This window comes from Struthio camelus, chromosome 3 (genome assembly GCF_040807025.1).
Source record: "Struthio camelus isolate bStrCam1 chromosome 3, bStrCam1.hap1, whole genome shotgun sequence".
NCBI classification, from domain to species: domain Eukaryota; kingdom Metazoa; phylum Chordata; class Aves; order Struthioniformes; family Struthionidae; genus Struthio; species Struthio camelus.
In genome coordinates, this window is record NC_090944.1 from 82,302,576 (window position 1) to 82,325,336 (window position 22,761).

Here is a 22,761-nt window from a genome sequence, read left to right on the forward strand (position 1 = left end):
TGGGTAATGCGCTCTAGACGACCCTGCTTGAGCAGGCGGGGGTTGGACTGGATGATCTCCAGAGGTCCCTTCCAACCTCAACCAATCTGTGATTCTGTTATTCCCTGGTGCCTCACTGCCACTTCTCCTTAAGCAATTCTCTCCAGCATGCTCTTGGAAGTCTTGCCTTCTTTTGGGTACCAAAAGCTGTGAGACTAATGACTATGGTCAATTTTTTCCCTTATCTTTCACTCGCTGAGCTTACCATCACACAAAGCAGTTGGGAGACTCCTAAAGGAATAGCGCCTTTGTGCCAAAGGAAGCCGTACTCTGAAGTTCAGCCAAGGGCTATAGGCCTCTCTTTCTTTACTACACCTGAACTGGGGTCAGTCAGGAGTTCATAACTGGGAAGACACAATTGGTCTTCACAGTCTGACAATGCTCCCACCAGCCATGAGGCTATGTGAAGTCTGCTGTATTGTCCTGGCCCAGTATATTTGAAAACTGCAGTTATACTTTTTCCTTTAGGGCACGGTAGCTAAATATTACTTAGCTCATTAGCAGGACCACTGCATTGAGAAAGACTGATTTGGTAGTTCTAGCACTCAATCTGGATAGAGGTTTACTGAGGGAGCAAATCTATCTCTCATATCAGATCCTGGGCATCAGTTAAAGTTATAGGCCGTGTGCTTATACTCCGGCAAGTTTCTTAGACTAGCAGTTTGGAAGTGCATGGAAAAAGCTGAAAGAATGCTGACTTAATACAAATCACACCTGAAGCAGCATTTGATTTCAAATCATGGTCTCAGGTTTTCCAGATGAGCCAAAGACAGAGTGGGCAGTCTGCGTAACACTTCTGCTGCATGCTGTATATCATCCTAATTTTTAGACCTTTATTCTTCGCTCCAAGCAGCAACGCCTCCATGCACTCGTAATAAATAATTTATGTTTCTCACAGTGCAGATTTACCCATGGGATAGCAAAATTCTTTGCCATTGGTCTTTGCCCATCGGATACAAAGAGAGGAACAGAAGGATCAGGAACGTTTGCATAAAACACACTCCTACCACGTCTGGCTGACACCACTGCTATTACTTACCCTTTCATGACAGCTAAATTCAGCCACAATCAGTTAAACACAAAAAGAGACTTGCATTCTTCCTTTATGTACTCAGAAAAGGAAATCCACATGTTTATATTCAAAATCCACATTCAAATATACCATTGGTCAAATCTTACCATTTGACTAATGCTGAAGAATGTTCTTCAGGAAACAACATATAGCCAGATGGAGGGATGTATTTGTGTTGAAAGGTGAACAGAGTGTGAAAGGCCAAATAAATACATTTGCAGAAAACTTCCCTGCTACCCAGTCTCCTGTTGCCCCAGAACAATCCTTCACCCCACCTCCAAGGCTCTTAAAATTTGACAGTGTCACACATTGGTGCTCTGACAAAACTGTTAGGCTGTGCCAGTGCTCCTATTACACAGATCTATTTTCAAAAGCCTATAATCGAGCTACAAAAATTCACCTCATTCACTTCACTGCTGCAGCTTGGCATGCAGTGCAATTTTGGACAAACTGAAGAAAATACATGACAATTTTCCGATTGTATGTGAGACATCATGGTCCTATTCTGGTTTATGCTGCCTGGGGAGCTGAAATTTAACTTCTGACCTTCAAAATAAGATCCCTCCCATCCACTCTTTTTTCCCCATAATGGCTGCTGCTTACTGAATTCTCTTCCAGGGTGCTTCACACTATACCTCTGCATGCCTAAATAAAGCCTGATTTTACAAACACTCCCTTGGGACACTACAGTATAACTGCAAAAATGGTCTCATGGATTCCAGTACCACTAGACAGTCATTTTCAAGGCTTGGTAAGATCATTCTTGTTTCTCACATGGAGTCTGTTTATGGAGGTTTGACTGTAACAGTGCTCAGTTCTTTTCTTTGGTCTTGGTGCAAGTGAGCAGATTGATCAACAAAGTTTTATATATTTGCTGGAGTTCTTGCATTAAAAGCTGAATCCTTAAAAAAAATAAAACAAAAACAATGCTGTGGTATTGTATTACAGTATTCTAACTCACAAAAAAGTTGCTGCTGTTGTTTTAGGTTATGGTCTAGTATCACAAATGTTCCCTTTCTTAAAATGGAGGAAAAAAAAATCAGAGCACCATTATCTTTAACTGGGAGTTACAGACCTTTATTTTTTAATAGGATGGCTTTTAAAATAGGTGGACTATGTTTTTTCATTTGATAAGAGAATCCAAATTGGCTTTCAGTGCAGTTTCCCTTGTCAGTCGAAAAATGCACCTTTAATTTAAATATTTTAATTACATCAGATATCGAAAAGAGGAAGAATTCAATGGCTGGAATCCGCAGATCTGTTGTCCAGTGTTTAAAACCTGTAATTTTGTTCTGTATTTTTATGATATTGCGTACCATACTATACTACAAAAGTCAAACAACTCATCAGAAAAGGTCCAATGATAAAGAACTGTAAACAAATTGAAATGCTTCATACATACTAGGAATTTAACATACCTTGAGCTCTGCTGAACTACTTCTCTACTTATAAGTGCATTTTAGAAACTCTGACTCAGTCTTGTATTTGTGTGGAAAAGAAGTAAATTAAAAAAGAACAAAAAAATGCACCATTTGTCACTGACATTTGAAACTGAAAACTAAAATTTATTTTTTCCAGAATGCTGCATTATAACAATGGTTGATTTTCTCTTTAGTGTGAAAGCACTGATGTTTCTCTTACATTATAAAATAGCTTTGGACTACTGGAGCTTTTCAGCCTGGCTATCAAATAGCACATCTAGTAAAATGCAGTGTATGGGGACCAAGCTGTTTCTCTTCTACATAAAATTTTTTTCTACTTAGCAGCAATAAAGCTCATGACCCAATGTATTTCTGAGTACTTACTGCATTTCTCAGGTGAGTAAAATAATTCAGCCTTCATTCTCACTCCTCTACAGAGTTCAGGACAGAGAACAACCCAGGAACAACCTGTCCAAATCTCACTTCTAAAGTATGACTTTTAGATAATAAAGTATGCTGTATAAAATACTGTTCTGCTAGATGCAATTCCAGACAAAGTGTTACCCATAGCCAGTATTCCCAGACAAGAAAACTAGTGTAAGCAAGTAGACTATGGCGCTAGGAAGAAATGTACAAGTTTTATTTTTAACACCACTGGACTGAAAAATAAAGAGTCATATGGCTTGTTGATATTTCAGGAGATGCTAGTGAATAAGTTAAAGAATATTTCATCCCAAAACATAGGTTGCTTTCATTTATACCTAAGCTAATGTACACATATGTTTTCTGATTTTCATAAATGTCAAGCACCCACCTTTTTCTCCCACAGAGATTTACAAGTACATGCACGGCACTTCCTACAAAGCTGTCGTGGGCTAAAGGCTTACAAACAATGATTTTTTTTTGAATAAGAAATATCCATCAGACCAAAATAAAATCATTTAAATCAACTTCCTGAGCAACTTAGAATTTGGAATGTGCTGAAAAGTTTCAATAAATAAGTCGAAGATTAACCAGCTTAAAACGTACCTTTTAACAATTAAGTAAAATATAATATATTTAATGACAGACAAATGGGCTGTAGGACCAGGCATCTTAGAAGCTATGTGCCAAATAAAATCGTGAAGTACCATTCAGAGAGGAGAGGCCAGGTTGATTGGTAGGAAAAATACAACAACATTAAAACCTAGCGAGCAAATCATTAAACAGTTTTTGTATTTAGGTTATGACTGAAGATACCATTAAATAAACAGATAAAAATAGACTTTACAGTAAGCAGTGGTGAACTTGCAGGAAGGGTGAATGTGTTAAGTGACTGATTATTTTGTTATATAACATTGGCAAAAAGGATTCAAACAGAATTTTCTGAAAGGTGAGAATATTAATTTTCTTTCCAAAATATAACAATTCCACAGTGTGTAAACTAATCATTACTCTTTCAATGTAATTTCATAGAAACCACTTAAAATATACAATGCAGCAGATTCATATTTTAGCTAATATGTTAGTTATCTGTGCCATTTCCAGCTTTCTTTAATGTGTTCTCTCATGGTAGCGCATCCCCACGAAACTGGGATGTTTATAATGAGAACAGAATCTTCACTTTAATATTTTCTGTAAATTAGCATCTCGTCTAAACATGATTACAATTCTTTATTTTAGTCCTCTGCATGTAAGTACAGTAAAGACTGACTGATGATAAGGATGGGCCATAACCTCTATCAGCTCCCAGCAGGCTCATGGAAGAGGAAACCCTTGAAAAGCACATCTGAGCTTAGCCCAAGTTTATACGCCTCATCCATCACAAAATAACTTTTGCTTGTTAGTTCAAAACAAAGGATTATCTTGCAGACAGCAGACACACTGCTAAGGCAGTCACATAACAGGAAGCGAAAATTGCCCAGTAGATGTTTGAGAAAGGATTTGAGTTAGATACAGCTGTGTTACCCCAGAAGTGTTACTGGGATTCTTTCCGACAAGGTGCTGCCATGCCGCTTTCCTGTCCTCTAGGATAGGATTTATTGCTACTACACTACCCTTCTACTTGTTCAGCTCCTTCCAAGCAACAACAGCGCCCAGGAAGCTAAGGCTTCATCGAGACCCCAGGTCTCTCCAGTTCTACTGTGGGGCAAATAGTCAAGGAGCTCTGTTGGTTCCCGCATGCGCATCTGTCAGTCCTTCATCACCTGTCCATGCATACTGCCAAAGAGCCATCTAGCCCACAAGTCACAGGAAACCCCACGGATACTTACCTTAAAGACAATGGCATGTCACATATTGGAGCTATTCCCACGTCACCTCCCAGCCTCCACCATTCCACTTCCTAGTGTTTACTGATACTACTTGTAGTGATTAGTACGGGTAACCTCTCACAGTGACTCTCTTAACAACATATCATTGAATTGACTTTGGTTTTACAGAGCATGGCTTTTTTCCCCCTTCTTTTATCATTTTGAAATATTTAAACTAGAAAAGTTGTGTATCTCCATACTGTTAATTTTCTTATAGCCATATTAAAAGCTGGCATCTGGTGCTTGTATTGGTGGGGCAGCTGCATTCTGCTTCCGACGTAAAGAATTAAATTCTGAGATCACAGAAATAGCGCTCATGGTAATAGGAGTTCCGCATCATTTAAGTTTCTTAGGTGAATGACTTTTTGTATCTCTTCAATTTTGTGATCCGTAGTAACAGTAACGATCTACAAGTAATTTTCCTGAAGACAAAAACCATATACTGCACCTTTTCCATTACAGCCTAATAGAAATGCACTCAACTGTAGAAACAAAACTCTACAGATCATGTAACCCTGCCTTGCAGTCTTTTCATCCATTCTTGCCATTCACTGACCTGGTAACTTTTTCCACTCTTGAACAAGGCAGGTTCACCAGAAACATCTAGTTCCTGTAACTTGCCTTATTTCCACTAATACTAATTTGCCAAAACAGTAGACTTGCTCCTCCTACAGTCAGGTATTCGGAAACCACAATCTAATCCACTTTTGAGTCTGTTATCCTTTGATGTGCAGACAGTAACAATGGTTCTGATTACTGCTAAAACACCAGTTTTCTCTAATCAGAAATAGGCACTCTTCCCAAATGGCTCACTAACTTCTCATTTCCAGTTGTTAATGCTGCAGCATTATGCAAGGAAGACTTGTTTCTGGAGAAACAGAGAGATGAGAACTCTGTAAACTTACTTCGCAATACTGCCTAATCTATTTTTTTTGTGTTTGGCAGATGCCCAGAGCACTACCACACACTCCAAAAGTTATTTTGTGATGAGACTGTACATAGTTCTGTCTTAAACTATGTTCCAGTAACGATTCTATGGAGCCAAGACAGTATAATAAAATTAAACCCGCAAAACCAGGTATCTGCATATTTCCCCAACATGTGGGAATGTTCTCTTTTGTTCTGTTTTAAACGCTGCTGCTCATTAACTCAGTTCCTTAAGGAATTACTTTTAAAAATAATTAAAAAAAATCTTAAGAAAACTGGAGGGGGTCACCAGAAGAGAAGGATGGCTCTTGCTTCCATCACCTTTTATAGATATCCTCTAGCCATTTTTCATCATCTTCTTCCTCATCGTCTATTGGTTCTTCTGTTTCCAGGGGAGAAGGAATGAAGAACTCAGGTCTGGGACGTGCTTTCCTGATATGAGACTTGAGTCCAAACTTGCGCTTTAGCAGGTGAAATTGTTCTTTGACATAGTAATAAAACTCATATTCATATCTCATGCGTTGGTAGAGGATCTGTATGGCTTCTGGAGAAGGGACGGTCTTTTTCACTGTCACAGTCAAATTGCCAAGTTTCCTGTGTTCTGTAAAAAGCAAAAAACATGGTGGGTGCTGAATAAAGAGACGACACCTAAATCTTTTTTTTTTTTTTTTTAATTAAGGCATGGCCCTACTATATTACCGATAAAAAATGAGCTTCATTTGACTCCTTAATAATTCATTTACTTTTAGTGAGAGATGAAAAATTATAGATGTTTGAAGTTAGACTTGCATGCTTAAATATGGCTAGTTTATAGCATTTAGCATTGAATAAAGTCAGCTCAGGTTCTTAACCGATTATCTAATGCAAATAAGGACACACCAATTATGAGCATAAACTATACATAGAGAAACATATAATCTTGTCTAGCTTGGCAAATTTTGCCTGATGCATGGAGAGTATAGATCCAAACACAGCTGAGCCGAGCTAATCAACTATTTCTTATGTGGCATATTATGTACTGTCTCAGTTGTGCTTTCTTATTGTTCAAATCTAAACAAATAAAAAGGAGTCAATCAGATATATATGAATCTGAATCCATCTCAGGTTAGCATCAAAGCATTGTTGGCATCATCACATGACACCTCAAGGGCTGAATGTGCCTGCCGACTTTGTTGTCTGGTTTGACCTGTTAATTAAACTAGACCATCTTCCTCCTGTGTCCTGGGACTTGGAAGATTTGAGTCTGTTTCTCTTCACCTGACAACTTTTGCTGTGGCAAACTGAAATAAAACATCTCTACAGTTGATAAAGAAATAAAGTGACTAGCAAAAATATTGAATTGCCTCCTCTCTTTGCCTCTTCTCTCTCTCTCTAGATTATTCTGACATTCAAGGCTAATGTATATGAAGGAACATGGCACAGAACAAACACTTTAAGCAATCGTTTTTTTGTTTTCTTCCAGATGGCAACAGGCTGTTGGAACATCCCAAGAATTTTCTTCTTCTCCAAGATAGAGAAGTAACTGAAAGTCAGTTTGGACAAGAGGAGAACAGTAAAAGCTTTATAAATATTACTGATCATGAATTACTTAACTTGGAAGTACTGACCAGAGGAATCACTCCTTTCTCCCAAACACCTACATCTTTCTTTAGGAGCAGTGGAGATGAATCTTACATTGATGAAGAGGTAGCCCCTATAATTGATCAGGTTTTTTGAAACCTCATTGCTCCAGTTCAGTAGGCCTCATGTGTTACTCTGACAGAAAGTGACCCATATGGAAATTATCACAACATCTTTAGAATATACCTATGTCCAGATAAGGCAAGAGGAATGGACTTGCATGGCAGCAAGGAGATGTCAGTTGGACATTAGCTAAAAACCCTTTTCATAGCAAGGATAGTTAAGCAGTGCAGTAGAGTATACATGTTATGAAACCTATACCTCTGAAGGATTTTAAGACCAGATTAAGAAAAAAAATCTGCAAAAAAGGGGATAAATATAGTTGATTCTCCACTGAGGGAAGTCACTAGACTAGAGAACATCTTAAGGCTGTTTTCCATGACTAAAAATCATTAGATTCAGTGTTATCTTTTCAATTCTTATGTCACTTCCTTACTTTTTGCTACAATAGCAAGGTTTGCAAGAAGCCTGCTTTTTTTGGTTTCAGGAAGTTACTTGGCTTCTGCTACTCATTCCTTCCTTGATCTTTATATCTTCTATGCTGCTCCAAATGCCAGTCAGAATTCCCCATATTCTACATGGCTATATAGATTAACTGTTATAGTGAAGAAAAGTTGGATTTTAACATGGGAGCCTACTTCTTACTGTAATAGCAGTTCTCACTGCAAGTTTGGAAGAATGCAAAAGGGTCTGGTCCCAAAGCATGCCAAAGAAAGAACTTACAAGAAGAAAGCAGACAACAAAGAACAGTTCACACTCCAAACTGGATTCTGCTATGGTGATCAGTGTTGAAAAGAAGGAAGAAAATATATTGGTAGCTGCCACCCTTTGGTAAAGTGTTAACGATCAACAAGCAACACACCTGTGGGCACGATGCAGCCTACCATGGACAGCTCAACATTCAGAGATGCCACTTCCGGGGCAGTGTCCCTTTAATAGCAACCACTGTCACTTCTAGAGAAAGTCCCTGAATGTAAATGGTATTTTGACAGGAGTAGAGTTTTGCTTACATGCTCAGTCCAAACTGAGGTCTTCAGAGCACCTGCAAGTGAAGCTAAACACATGCTTAGCAGCTCTATGGAGAAACAAGTTGTCATAGTTGCATACACACAAGTTTAACAGATAGATCAATGGCTCCTAGTAGGAAAAGTGAGTTGTTTTGGGGATTCCACAAGGTATATATTCATCCAAAAGAAATAATCAAGAAAAAATTTTTAGAGAAGAGAAGATTCTTAACCAAAGGCAAAACCACTTATTTCAAGAGGTAACACAAGACGAGTAAGACTGCCTAGCAAACATAACAGCAATGTTCTTTAGACAAAAATGTTTATTTACACAAGATTTTAAATCTTGAAAAATGTAGCTGAAAGGTAGAGCACAGCTATGTGAACAGGAGAATCTTTCTGTACATTTTAAAAGATTTATGTTCCTATAGCTTTGTGCATCTACATACATATAAATACATTCTAATTTTAACATAGCAGACACATTCTCCTACTTCAGAGTAAAGACATGAGATGAAAACAACTGAGAGCTGTTCATTTAAATAATGCTACATAAGACAGCAAGTGCTACTGGGCTGGACATTCTCACATTATTTAACTTCATTGTGTGACACACATCTGCTGCAGAAGAAAAGCTACATCTGAACAAGGTATTTTCCCTCTTATTTCTGGTTATCCATTACAGTAATTTGAAATGTGGGAAGGAGACAATACAAAGAGAGAACAGGTTAACTAGCTTACCAATCTTAATGCCATGCTATATCACAAAAAGTGACTTAAAGCATTAAATTGTTGTTTATCTTGCATTTGTATTCTTAATTTCTTCTCTAACGGAAGAATGCTTTTCACTAGTTGGTAACAATTAAAACATACTGTTTAGCAATTAAATGGAGGTTTTATACCAAACTTTGTAATTCCTTACACTGATCAAAAAATTTCTACTCGCATATCTAAGCAATTAAACAACTCGGCATACAGAGTTCTTACAGTTTTTGTACTTTACTTCCCTTAGAAATGGTGATATATGCTTCACACTTAATGATTGTCTACAGTTTATCAATTTGTATAGTTTTATTTAGATAGAAGTGGAACTTGATTAAAATACACAAAATTTTAATTTAAAAACAATTTAAAAGTGACCTTCAATATGCTGTTTAACTAAGAAAAAGTGTAAAGGAAGAATCATGAAATGCTTGCATTTAAAATGGACACTAGCATAGGAAGCACTACCTGTAACTAGTTAATAGGGTTAAATGTTTTCAGCCAGTGGATCCTTCAAGATAGAAGAGCTTATTCTCTTCTACACCACGTTTACCCATAGATTGGGTTAGACAAACAAACAGTCTTGCCTTTTTAAGTTCTCAATTAGCTTTTCAGGTTCTCACTGATGGCTATTAGATGAATAAATTCAAGGAAGTATAATATAATGACTCTGTCCTCGGGTAAGAAGGCAAGAACTGTCTTATGACGATTTAACACTTCAAGAAATTCCTCTTTCTGGTGCTTAGCTGGTAGCTTCCACCAGCTTTGCAGTCTGGTTTTCTTTACAAACTTAGCAGCAAATATACACTACTAAATATTTCATTTATTAAGCTTAAGCCTTTGTACTGGTTGCCAACTTCATTTTTATTTTACATAGGTTATTTCTGTTACAGAAAACTTCATTTATATAGCTGGAAAAAGCTCTTTATTTATACGGTCCCACCAGGATTCTAACTGGGAAAAGCCACTTCTTACAGCACCAGCTCCCTTTGGTGGCTGCTCCTTCCAGCAGAGAGAGGCACTTGTGTTCGGCCCAGGAGCGCTGCCAATGATGACAAGGTGAAAAGGCTAGACTGTTTTCTCGGGGTGGGGTGGGGGGGGAATCAGCATGGAGCAGGACCAGCCAAAGAATAATTTACTGTTGGTATGCGAGGCAGGGAATAGCCTGTCGGCCCCAACTCTGCTAAACCTGCCAGGTGCTGCCTGCCACCCTTGCGGCATGCAGCCGTGCTGGCATGGGGCAGGCGCTGCAGAAGGAGAGTGGGAAAGCAACAAAATTTACTCGTGGTCTCACTTTGGCTGGGGCTTGCGACTTCTGTAGTTCTGAAATAGAGGATTTCTGGATGCACGTAATTATGCTTTGCTTTATGCACATGTGCATACCTATGTGTGTGTATCTATACATATGTACACATAGATATACATACACACACACATTCACATACTCTTTCTTTGAAAATCTACAAACTCTCTCTCCCTTGTCAGCACATCAGACAAAGGAAACTCCAAGAAGCGGTACTTTGTTTTAATGAGTGGAGGTTCTTTTTTCTCCCTTCATTGAGTTGTCCCATAAGGATGGTAACCCCTACTCCATTATGGTTACTTTTGAAAGCTAAAGAACGTTAAAGATTTTATGGCTTCTGTTGCATTGCCTTCAGTGTAATTACTACTAACTGCAGAGTATACATAGCTATGAGATGCTGTCTGTCAAACGGTGCAAGTCAAGGCAGTGCCTGGCTTGGCATTTTGATAAAACAAGTGAACTTCACTTTTTTGTACTTGAATTTTATTTAGACTGGTTTGTAATCTTAAATTCTCTTAAAAGGCCCTTTAATACAAACACGAATGAAATCACAGAACAGCCCCTTGAAGTCACCTTAACCACTTCTCCTCATCACACAAGCAAAATGGAAAAATTATGTAGATCTGGCTTTAAGCCAAAATAACAATCTACATATGCTACATAAACTCAGCTGTCCCACCAAAGAACCTCATTTTATGACCTTTGAGACAGCTAACCATATGTAGGGCAACAAACTGCACCATTTACTTTTCTAAGGTTATTTTTTTAAACTGTGTTTTCTTTGGCATTCTTTTAAATTATTAAAAAGAATGTACTGTACAGTAACCAAACCTCCCAGCACTGCCTGCTCATGCCTTGAATTAACATGGTGAAGACTAAATTGGTATGCAGATATGGATGAAGAAAATTAAGTCCTTTTGGGTTACCAGGTGATGAATAGTTACCATTACTTTCCTCACTCTCTCTTTTTTTTTTTTTTTTTTGAATTAAGGAATCTGCCTTACTCACCGCAGTAAAGCAGCAGAAATCTAAATCATAGGGGACAGTGTTTTTTATATTTTGTGGCTTGAAAAAACTTGGATTGCCATATTTAGACAGAATGATTCTCTACCTCAAAAGAGAATTTATGAGTTATGCTTTCGCCAGTGATCTAACGTTTCAGCTGATGCGATGCAAAGGCTGACTCCTGAGTAGTCCTCAATGCTAAACAATGTTGCAAGGAGTTGAGAGTCCTCAGAGATCAGGTAGGGAGACGTAACTGAGGCTGAGCCAGTGCAGGAATGCTGCAAGCAAATTCAATTGTGGGCTAGCCAGCCTAACACTCACAGCGGAAAAATCCTACACCAAGCTCTGCTGCTCTAAGGCTGTGTGAACATGATGGTTGTCAAAGATATAGTAAACTCATTTCCTGGAACTACACAGGGAGGCCCCACATTTCAATCATATGCAGCTGAGCTACAGCACATGCCTACCTCTCCACAGTTTTAAATGGAAATAAACGTATGTCACTGTGGTTAGATGTGACGTATGATTCAGTGAGGGCCTCTACTTGATATGCCACTCAAATGATCAGGGCAGGGTTAAAATAGGATAGCTACACTAGATCCCCACCCTGCAGTACAGCAGAAAATTTTCAGGCACAGTGGACGAGTTTTTCAAACTTCTCTCGACATTTTTAGCATGGCTCTTGCAGGATATCTGGGAAAGGACAGTTTTAGGAGAACGGCTGACACGCTATTGCACTTGGTCCCCATACTGCCCTCCTGATGGTCCCGGCCCTGGTACTGCTCTGGAGAGCTCTGGGGCTGGGGCAGGCTCCAGCGCTCAGGTGGCAGGAGGAAGGCAGTGCCATTATGGCCACACTGTGCAACTGAGTGCCTTGTGCAGACAAACGTTTGCCAAAGTAAAACAGGAAACAGAGAGGAGACCTAACACACAATTGAGAAGCGCGTTAAAAAATAAAGTTGATGAAAAGGTAATGGCAATTTGTCCCATGCTAAGTGGTAGTTTTGTCTGCCTTAAATACTGTGTATCCCACTTTTAAATCTCCTTATTGCTAGAATGTACTGGGTAAGAGAAGTTAACTCTTCTTACCTATTCACAGCAACAAAATAAGGTGCAAGATTTAACAAGATGGAGGCAAAGATTAGACACTTCTGTGCATAATGAGAACTGTTACACAGGACTCACTAGCAATGCTTGCTTTGTTTTACAAGAGATACAAACGATTGTGCTTCATGACATGGAACAACTACTAACTCCAGGGATTAGCAAGAAAACTCCAGCATGTTGGCACACCATAATGTCCCTTCTCTTAACTGTAAGATACAGTTCTCTCTTGCATGACTGCTATCCAGTGGTAATGGCAATACCCAGAACTTCAGAGACCTGAGTTTAACTCCAACCCTGGCAGCATGCAATCCTACGCAAATCTGACATCTTACTTATCAAACAGGGATCCGGGGAACAAACACACCAGATTATAATTAGTGCAGACAGTGAAGAATGATAGCTGCCAATGAGCCTGAATTAGAGGAGCCTGTTACAACAATTCTGTTTCTTCTTACCATTACAACACATAAAGAAACCACAGAAAAGAATAATGTCACTGTTAACCTACTGCAGTTTCATTACTAGCATTAACATGAACAAACTGCAAGGAGCTCAGAGAATGATAACCTAGCAGACAAAAAAGGAGGGACTGCCAAAAAAGAGAGATTATCCAGGAACAGCTCACTGAGAAATTCTGAAAGACACATAATAAACAGTTACTAATACTGAAGGACGTAAACACCAAGGAGGCATGATATAAAACCAGAACAATGAAGAGAAACGAAAAAAGAAGGTTATTGAGAAATGTACTCAGCGTCATTCTCCTACAGGATACAAATAATGGATATTAGGAATATATTGCGGAGGTAAACATTGCACTGGCCTCGCTGTGAACTGGGCGATGTAACAGTGATACGAATCCAACTGTGTGTTGAAATACTACTTAAACTATTAAAAGCATTATATCACTGCTATGAAACAACTGCCTTACAAAACGTTGAATATTCAGCAATACAGCTATATACCTTTCCCTACACTCTGTAAACAACTTATCACTCTCTGAGGTCTCCTCTCCAGCCAGGAAATAGCTATCCTGAAATCTCCAAATTTCCTCTAGGAAACTCTTCCCACCGTTGGTACTTTTATCCCTACCAATTCCAAGCTGTGCAATCTAACAATGTGGATTTCCAGCTGCACAGGATACTTCAGCCTACCCTCCCATACAACATGCTGCCTCTGGCTCTGTCTGGGAAGACTAAAAACGTGCTTTATCTCACACATGATCAGATACCAAATCTCACAGAATCTTCTAAGAGACTCCTTATATTGGGTGGCAATTTAATGTAGCATTCCCAGCTAAAGTAAGTTAACATGAAAGAATAAAAAAAGCTGAAAATTAACCCACACTGGTAAAATGAAAAGGCAGATTCTTATGAGAATGTGGTCAGGTACTTTTACTGCTGTTAAGCAACTTCTAGGTTCAGCTAGACACAGCTGAAGGTGCCAAAACCAAAATCATCTGCAGAGGAAATGCCGGGATTCTCTAGTTCAAATTGCTTAGAGAACTGCTATGCTTGCACTTCATGTGAATTTTCTAACGTACCTTTTATAGCTGCATAAGTACTACTGAATGAATCCAGTCAACTTGACAACCTGACAAAACCACAATTTAAAAATAGGTTCTTGCAGATCACTTGTGAACAGTGTTACATAGTAGGTTAGGCAGATACTAACGTTACTATATTTTGCAGAGAGAAGAGGAAGTTGCAGTGATTGAGACAAGTTTCAGCCGTGCTGATGAGCAGAAAAAGCCACACTGCAGAGCTGTTATGCAGAAAAATTTGCAGACATAGATATAGCCTGGGCCTTGAGAACTTAAAGCATGCATCTTGCCCTTGTCTTAAGGTAATAGTAGGCTGGTGTCAAAGATTTTGTCCACAAAAAGGAAGTCATGGAAGAGGTATGCTGTGCAAGCTTAAGATGTTCAAGTGGGATGAAGTGAGGTAGAGGTGTTTTTACTTCCATATATAGTATTGATGAGTGGAACACTGGCATATAGAATTCAGTTTTACTAACCACATCCTAAATCAGAGAGGGTACAAAAAAAAGCCTCAAAATGAATTCCAGGGTTGGAAAGAACACTTTAGAGAGGGATGATAAATTCACTCCTTTTGGCTTACCAAAAAAAGAAGATTGAGAAGTGACTTGATTACAGCATCCACATACTTCCATGGTGAGAAAACTATGGGTACTGAAGAGCTGGAAGTTGAAGCCAGGAAAATGCGAATTAGAAGTAAGGCACAATATTTTTTAAGTGGTGAAGGTGATTAATCACTGGAACAAAATAAGAAAAGGGATCAGTAGCTTTGCTATCCCTTGATGTTTTTATATCAAAAGTGGATGCCTTAGCCAGCTCAAATTACTGATCATTGCAAGTTGCTGTAGTAGTTACAGTAATTTAGTACAGTGAAGTAAGTTACTTCTTACTGCACAGAATTAAATGAAATTGTGTGGCCTATAGCACAGAAGAAGCTGAACTGAATGACCTAATTGTCTACTTAACGATCTAATGGTCCATCTATCATAGCTGCAAATTCCAGAAGCTTAAATGTCTCAGCTTCCATTTCTGAAGCATCACTTCTAAAAGCTTCTTTTGTAATTTCCTTGGAGATATCTAAATGAATGGCAGTTTTGGAAAAATGTTTGAACACTCAATTTGCTATCATTTCCAGTGGTTGACTCTCCAAAGGCTAGTGGCTGCCACTTTGCAGTATCAGGTCCTGCAAGAATTCAAAGTTAAAAATTAACTAGTTAAGTTAAAAAAGCTTGGGTAAATGATCTTAAAATTACTAATTGAAAGTGCTGGCTCCTACTGTCTTCCTAGAGCATTCATATGACTGCTTATTGGTTTTATATGAGAACAGGCATTGAAATAAGAAAGGGAGAAAGCAAAAAGACTAAATAGGACCAAAGTAATGGTCAATAATAAAATCTATGCACTCTGAAGATAAAACCACTACCGGTATGGAACAATGGGACTGAAAGATACATATTATTGTACAAAAACTGTTATTAAAACGGAGAAGAAAAGAAACTATCAGTTCTTTTCTCTCACGTGAGAAATCTGTTTGGTTCTAAAGAGATTTCCTGCTAACTACGTCTGCATACAGACAACTCAAAGGTCTGAAATTGCTTTATTTCTTATTACTGTAAGTTAAAGAAGGTCAGGAAAAAATTCTCTTTTCCCCTTAGGTTCTTTTGTCTATAATGAGCAACTAAAGACGGCCAGGGGCTGAGGCACTAGTAAAGAAGGAAGAATGCAACAAGAGCAGAAACAACACACTGTTCCTTTTAAGTTTACCCCCTTCTGGCCCAGAGCCCGACCACCTTGGCCAGCTGCCAGGGTATTGGGACAAAGGCTTCCTCCTCTGGCCAAAACTGAGGAAAAGGGTCCGTTGTTTAACACAGGCAGACTTGTTTCAGCAAGAGAAAAACTAAAAAGAAGGGCAATTATATTAACTGAAAGTGCTAGGAGAGAAGAGTAATCTCCTAGTGTGGCTAATGCAATCCTCACCCCATGCTTTTCCTGATGAGGGACTGCCTTGAGTCTCCTACCTCCTTCAGGCTAGAAGGTGAAGTATAATATCTCAACAGGGCTAAAGTCGTAAGCCTGCCAGGCTCTTCATGTCCTTGGGGTTATTATGAACCAGAAACAAGAATGCATCTTTCTTCCCTTCAGGAATCCCCAGGTGACCTACTGCTCCCATCTACACCTGCACTAACGAGCCCACGGGGAGGGGAGGGGGGAAGCATCCACACTCTTTTCCACAGAAACGGCAGCAGCAGCATCTACGCAACTAGAGTTTAACAGATAAATAAGCCAAACGTTGAACAATCTCAGGACTTCATAGTGACCAAGGCTCCTGCTGGGTTTCACAAATCGTTAAACCCAAGTCCAGCTGAATTTGTACCTGGGCTTTTCACAGTCTCTGTAACAGAGCCTCTGGGACCCTCAGAGTTCACAGCAAGTTGAGAGGTCACCTCCCTCGCCCCGGCACCTCACAGGGAGATGCTGCTGTGGAAGTTACATAGGGAAGCAATGTCTACCTACATGCCAACTGCAGCACCTCCCCAGGAGCACAGGTACAGCCAAGGGCAGCAGACTTGAAAACAAAATCTGCAGGGTTTAAGTGACGTGTTTGATTGTGAGCATTTAAGCATTTGAGGCACGTGAGTTACCTGAGAGGTTATATCACAGGGTGTGCTGCCTTGGTGATCTGTGGCAGGAAACTTTTCCCAGGAATTATTTATATGTCTGCAAGTTTTCAGAAGCAGGCCTCAGTTTAAGGTGAAGTGTGCCTTTAGTCTGCTCAAGTTAATGCAAATTAATATAGGACATTTTTAGACGCTGTTTAAACACCAGTAAGATTTATACACACATGTGCTTGTTCTGTTTTCCATACAGTAGACTTTCCTCCTGAAGGGGAGAAATGATGGTTCTGACACATATATGTAAGACTACGATCTTTGCAGAAGAAGGCCTTGCTATGAGCCCCATGCATCTGCACTGGCCAGTAGGTACCACTGGCCTGTGGTACCTCTCATCTGTCTTCACAGACTTATGTGATCTGTTCCAGCAAACCTTGACCATACTTGCTTGTGTGTCAGCACAAGAGCAATTCATTGAGCAGGGTTTGCTCAATGATCCTTTTATAATTCAACTCACATTTAGCATTACTGTACTGACAGGGAGAGAGAGATGGGCCAACATTTCTGCCATCTACCACCTTGTTTATTCTCAGTCACCTTCACTCTACTGCAGGTTAAAGAAATTAGCTGAATTTTATTAAAATGCCCATGAATCAGGATGGAACGTTTACACAGTACGAAAAGCCGCCACTTCTGCACTTGATCTTGCATATTGTCTCAGGTCTGTAGTGTCTCAATTAATAGTTTCATTCCACTGTTAGAGAGACTGGCTAGCATCAAAGTTTCCAGGATGACTGCCCGTTTTTCATTTAATGACAATACTAGCCCAGACATAATGACCACCATGCTTCTAGTTCATACCACACAAAACTTTCTTTCCTGCTTAGGAGAACAGGAGATAAGATGACCTACTGTCTCTTCTTTTGCATGTAAGTACGAAAGGCCACCTGTAAACGTTAACACTGCTGGATGAGTGTAATGGGAAACCAGGAAGGATGTGATAGGAATTAAGAAGAATTCTTAACAAAAATCTTTTTTTGGGAGGGAACAGGGTTGCTAAAAAGAACCCTAAACCACAGCAAATCAGGCTTTTGTTGAATAACATGTTTACTCTGCATTACAATTATCAAAAGTGGCAAAATAAAGGTCCTGAACATTATTCATGAGACACACAATGCTACAAGTTGCATCAAGATAAAAAGACTAAGTCTATTGACACAGAGATATCAATACTCTTTAGGGAACAGTCATTGTGGGCTATGTCCTGCTATGACCTAAAACATATGCAGAAAAAGTTGGATATAGCATGCAGAAGAAAGCAGGAAAATAGCATTGTCATCTTGCAGAAACTTCTAAAAAAACAAATATAAAGGCAGCAATGGGCTTGAAAAACCATGAGGGCAGAGCATACATAAGAAATATTCATGCCATACAGCAATCCTCTATGGATTGCTCTATGTAAAGCAGGGCCAGAAGAGGTCTGTAAGCTGTGTCCGCAGCAGACAGGCAGAGTGCTGCAGGGGAGCCAGCACACTGATAGCAATAACTGAAGACACTGGGGGCCCTTCCACACTACTGTCAGCCTAAAAATCCTGGTCTTTTACTCAATGTCTCACTCTAACATGACCATGAGGCTCTACAGCTATCAGTCTTTTATTTCTGCATTAAGGACCTTTCAAGCTGCACTAATATGGCTGCTTCACATGGTTGCACAAAGCCTTTTCAAGAAGATGAATGTTATTTACAGTCCCTTTCTCCCAGTCATTCTCCTCTGTGGTACCAAGGCAATAATTTCAGCTGATGCACTCTCTGCCAACATATTACCATTCTAGCACTCATTTCACTACTTGCATTTGTGCTAAGCTGGTCACTGTGACACAAATTAAAAGGTCTACCCATCACTTTTGGCACTGTAGATACAGATTCACTATACTTTCCTCAGAAACAAAGCAGAAAGCATAGATTAAAATGTTTTGAGCAAGACACAGATAAGAGGGGAGAACGTTAGTCCAGAGTTAGTCAGATAAAGCTATTAAATTTTCATGTGGCTGTTTTTATGCTTAGTTACCAACATGCATCTTCCATTATTATTTACCTCATATTCACATTTCCAGAACAAAAATGGCTGCTGTGAGATGTGGGCAAATCTGTTGCATCTTTTTGTGGGAAATTTAAAATAACATAAGAACAGCCATAATGGATCAGATGAAGTATCCACTTAGTCATTATCCTGAGGATATGAATGGTGGCCAGCAGTGGATGCTTAGAGAAGGAATATACAGAAAAGGGGAAGCCTGAGTGAGTCTTCCCCTAGTTTAATCTCCCAGCTCTTGGTGCTCAGCAGTTAAGCCCTGCTCGAGCCAGAAGCTGCACTGATGGCAATTAAATGTAATGAAACCATGAACTTCCCTATGAACATACTTGTCTTGCATTCCTGTTGAGGCTTCTGGTCTTCACCATGGTGTGTTGCGGGGAGTTTCACAATAAAATCATTTGTTTGGAAAAAAACCCCAACACCTACAATGTTTGTTTTAAACATTTTTAAAAACTGACTATCAATGAGAAATCATGACTAATCATTCTCTGTTCAACCTCTTTGCACCTTTCGTTTTATACATTTCTCATACAGCTCCCTTCAGTTGTCTCTTTTCGAAACTCAAAGGTCCTAATTTATTAAATTTATTCTCCTATGAAGGCCATGTTATGTCTCTAACCACTTCCACCTTTCCTGCTTTTCACCTTTCCTAATTCTGTTAGATCCTTTCTGAGATCACAGAATCACAGATTGGTTGAGGTTGGAAGGGACCTCTGGAGATCATCCAGTCCAACCCCCGCCTGCTCAAGCAGGGTCGTCTAGAGCGCATTACCCAGGATTGGGTCCAGACAGCTTTGGAATATCACCAGTGAAAGAGACTCGACAGCCTCTCTGGGCAACCTGTGCCAGGGCTCCGGCACCCTCGCAGGAAAGAAGTTTTTCCTCATGTTCAGACAGAACGGCCTGTGTTTCAGTGTGTGCCTGTTTTCTCAATGGTGCCCAATGATAGGACGAGAGGCAAATCTGGCCCCATCCTCTTGACACCCTTCCTTCAGATACTTACACACATTGATCAGAGCCCCTCCCTCAGGAGTCTCTTCTCCAGGCTGAACGCTCCCAGCTCCCTCAGCCTTTCCTCCCAGGAGAGAGGCTCCAGGCCCTTCATCGTTTTAGTAGCCCTCCCCTGGACTCACTCCAGGAGCTCCGTGTCTCTCTCGTACTGGGGAGCCCAGCACTGCACCCAGCACTCCAGCTGCGGCCTCACCAGGGCTGACTAGAGGGGCAGGAGCACCTCCCTCCACCCGCCGGCAACGCTCTTCCTAACGCAACCCAGGATCCCGTTGGCCTTCTTGGCCACAAGGGCACGTTGCAGGCCCATGGTCAACTTGGTGTCCACCAGGACTCCCCAGTCCTCCTCTGCAGAGCTACTTCCCAGCAGGTCAGCCCCCAACCCGTACTGGTGCCTGGGGTTCTTCCTCCCCCCAGCTGCAGGACCCTGCACACACCTTTGTTGCATTCCATGAGGTTCCTCTCTGCCCATCTCTCCAGCCTGTCGAGGTCCCTCTGAAGGGCAGCACAGCCCTCTGGAGTATCAGCCACTCCTCCAGGTTTTGTATCATCGTCAAACAGGCTGCGGGTGCGCTCTGTCCCTTCCTCCAGGTCACTGATGAGTAAGTTGGACAACACTGGACCCAGTATTGACCTCGGGGAGACACCGCTAGCTACAGGCCTCCAACTAGACTCTGTGCCACTGACCACAACCCTCTGAGCTCGGCCATCCAGCCAGTTCTCAATCCACGTCTCCGTCCACTCATCCAGCCAGCACTTCCTGAGCTTGCCTATGAGGATGTTAGGGGTGACAGTGTCGAAAGCCTTGCTGCAGTCCAGGTAGACAACATCCACTGCTCTCCCCTCATCGACCCAGCCCGTCATCCCATCAGAGAAGGCCATCAGATTGGTGAAACGTGATTTCCCTTTGGTGAATCCATGCTGACTACTCCTGATCACCTTCTGGTCCTCCAGATGCTTAGAGATGGCATCTAGGACGAGCTGTTTCCATCACCATCACCTTTCTAGGGACGGAGGTGAGGCTGAGAGGCCTGTTGTTCCCTGGCTCCTCCTTCTTGCCCTTTTTGAAGACTGGCGTGACACTGGCTTTCTTCCAGTCCTCAGGCACCTCTCCTGTTCTCCAGGACCACGTCAAAGAGGATGGAGAGTGGCCCAGCAACGACATCCGCCAGCTCCCTCAGCACTCGTGGGTGCATCCCATCCGGGCCCATGGACTTGTGGGTGTCCAGTTTGCCTAAATGGTCGCTAACCCGATCCTCCTTGACCAAGGGAAAGTCTTCCTTTCTCCAGACTTTCTGCCCGGTCTTCTGGGCCAGGGATTCCTGAGGGCTGGCCTTAGCAGTAAAGGCTGAAGCAAAGAAGGCATTCGGTATCTCTGCCTTCTCTCACCTCACTGTCTGTCTACTCATCTAACCCACACTTCTGGAGATGGTGTGAATACAGCTACAAATAATTAACAATTTCTCCTGGAAAATGTCCTCTGCTATTTTTAGTTAAAAATCAGTGCAACATAAATAATTTTAACTTTTTGTTTTCATATTTAAAAAACAGAAGTAAACGGCAACCTATGTGCCTTTACCATACACTTGAACTGTTGCTTGTCCCAAAGTGCTGGCTGGGGCTACTTACGTACTTTAGAAACAAAAACAGTTCAGTGCAGGAGGTTTCTTCAGCTGCATAGGAGGCTAATTTTAAAAGCAAGAGAGGCATGTAAAAGCGTATTTAACTTATCTGATAAATACACAGAAAATACCATTAAAAACTGAACAGTTAAAATTTCAGTGATGATTTTCAACAGATACTCCTCAAAACAGTACATCTTTTAAAATTTTTGTTAAAAACTAATAAAAAATCCCATCCCAACTGGATTTGAATCTATGAAATCCTGTTCAGTTTGTTAAGCTTACCAGAAGAATAAATGGCTAGATTTCACTCTTGTCAAGCTGAATTCAAAGAAATCCTGAAAACATAAATGATCAGCTTTTTTAGATCTGCAAACAGAATGCACCATTGAAAGTGTTCTTTTTTTCGAACAAAGGTTATTTTAATAAAGTTATAGGGAAAATATGACAAAAATCTGAGAGAACGGTACATTCAGAGTTTCCATGGTAACAAAAACAATCAAAAAAAAAATCAAGGGAGCTTTGTAATGGCCTGTCTGAAAACCCAAAATTCATCTCCAAGAGCCTTGGAGTAAGTTTAAGTTGAAGGGACACCTAATGCATTGGAAGTGTATGTGCACTTACCCATGCCAGCAGGGCCATGGTTTTGACATAAGCTCAGCACTCATTTGGACAGCGATGCAAGTAATCACTTTTTTTCTTAGTGTTGAGTATAAGGATTCCAGAATACTTTAAAACACTCTCGTTCAGTGTCTATATGAAGGTCAAGCTCTCCCCTAAGCTAGATCCTGGAAGTGGGTGCTGGGAATATGTTATCTTTTAAAAACATATTCCTAGCTGGTTATTGTGGTGTGGCCAAGAACTATGGTAATCAGTTTCTAAAGAAATATAGTAACCCAAACACTTTGCATTCAGCTGACACTTCATCCAGCTGTTTGACACAGTGGTTGGCAATATTTCTAGCATATTCCTAATACATTTAATTTTATTAAGTACCTATATATAAAAAAACCCTCTAAACTGAGCAAATATAGAGCCCTCATAAATATATCTGCTTTTCTTTTTCAGTTCCTCTTTCGTTTGTTCTGAATGTGTTTCAGATAACAGTGGGACGTGAAAAAGCAAGAGACTGAAGGAAGTGAAGGGAATATTTATGTAGCATGGGAAAATTTGAACTGATATTCTATGCTGTAAAGTGTCCAACATCTGTTTATCAAAATATTTCCCTTCTATTTCTCTTGTCTTTGATTATCTCAGTCTCTGTGATAAGATTCAC

At 40.3% G+C, this 22,761-nt stretch overlaps 1 protein-coding gene across 1 annotated transcript in view; it reads right to left on the reverse strand.

Annotated features, from left to right (window-relative positions):
* Positions 1-3,151: 3,151 nt before the first annotated feature.
* The window catches only part of UST (uronyl 2-sulfotransferase), a 178,156-nt gene continuing 158,546 nt past the window's right edge, over positions 3,152-22,761 (reverse strand). The window contains exon 8 of the mRNA XM_068938784.1: positions 3,152-6,351. Within this exon, the coding sequence (XP_068794885.1) occupies positions 6,068-6,351 (284 nt within the window). The 3' untranslated portion in view covers positions 3,152-6,067. The remainder of the gene's footprint in view (positions 6,352-22,761) is intronic.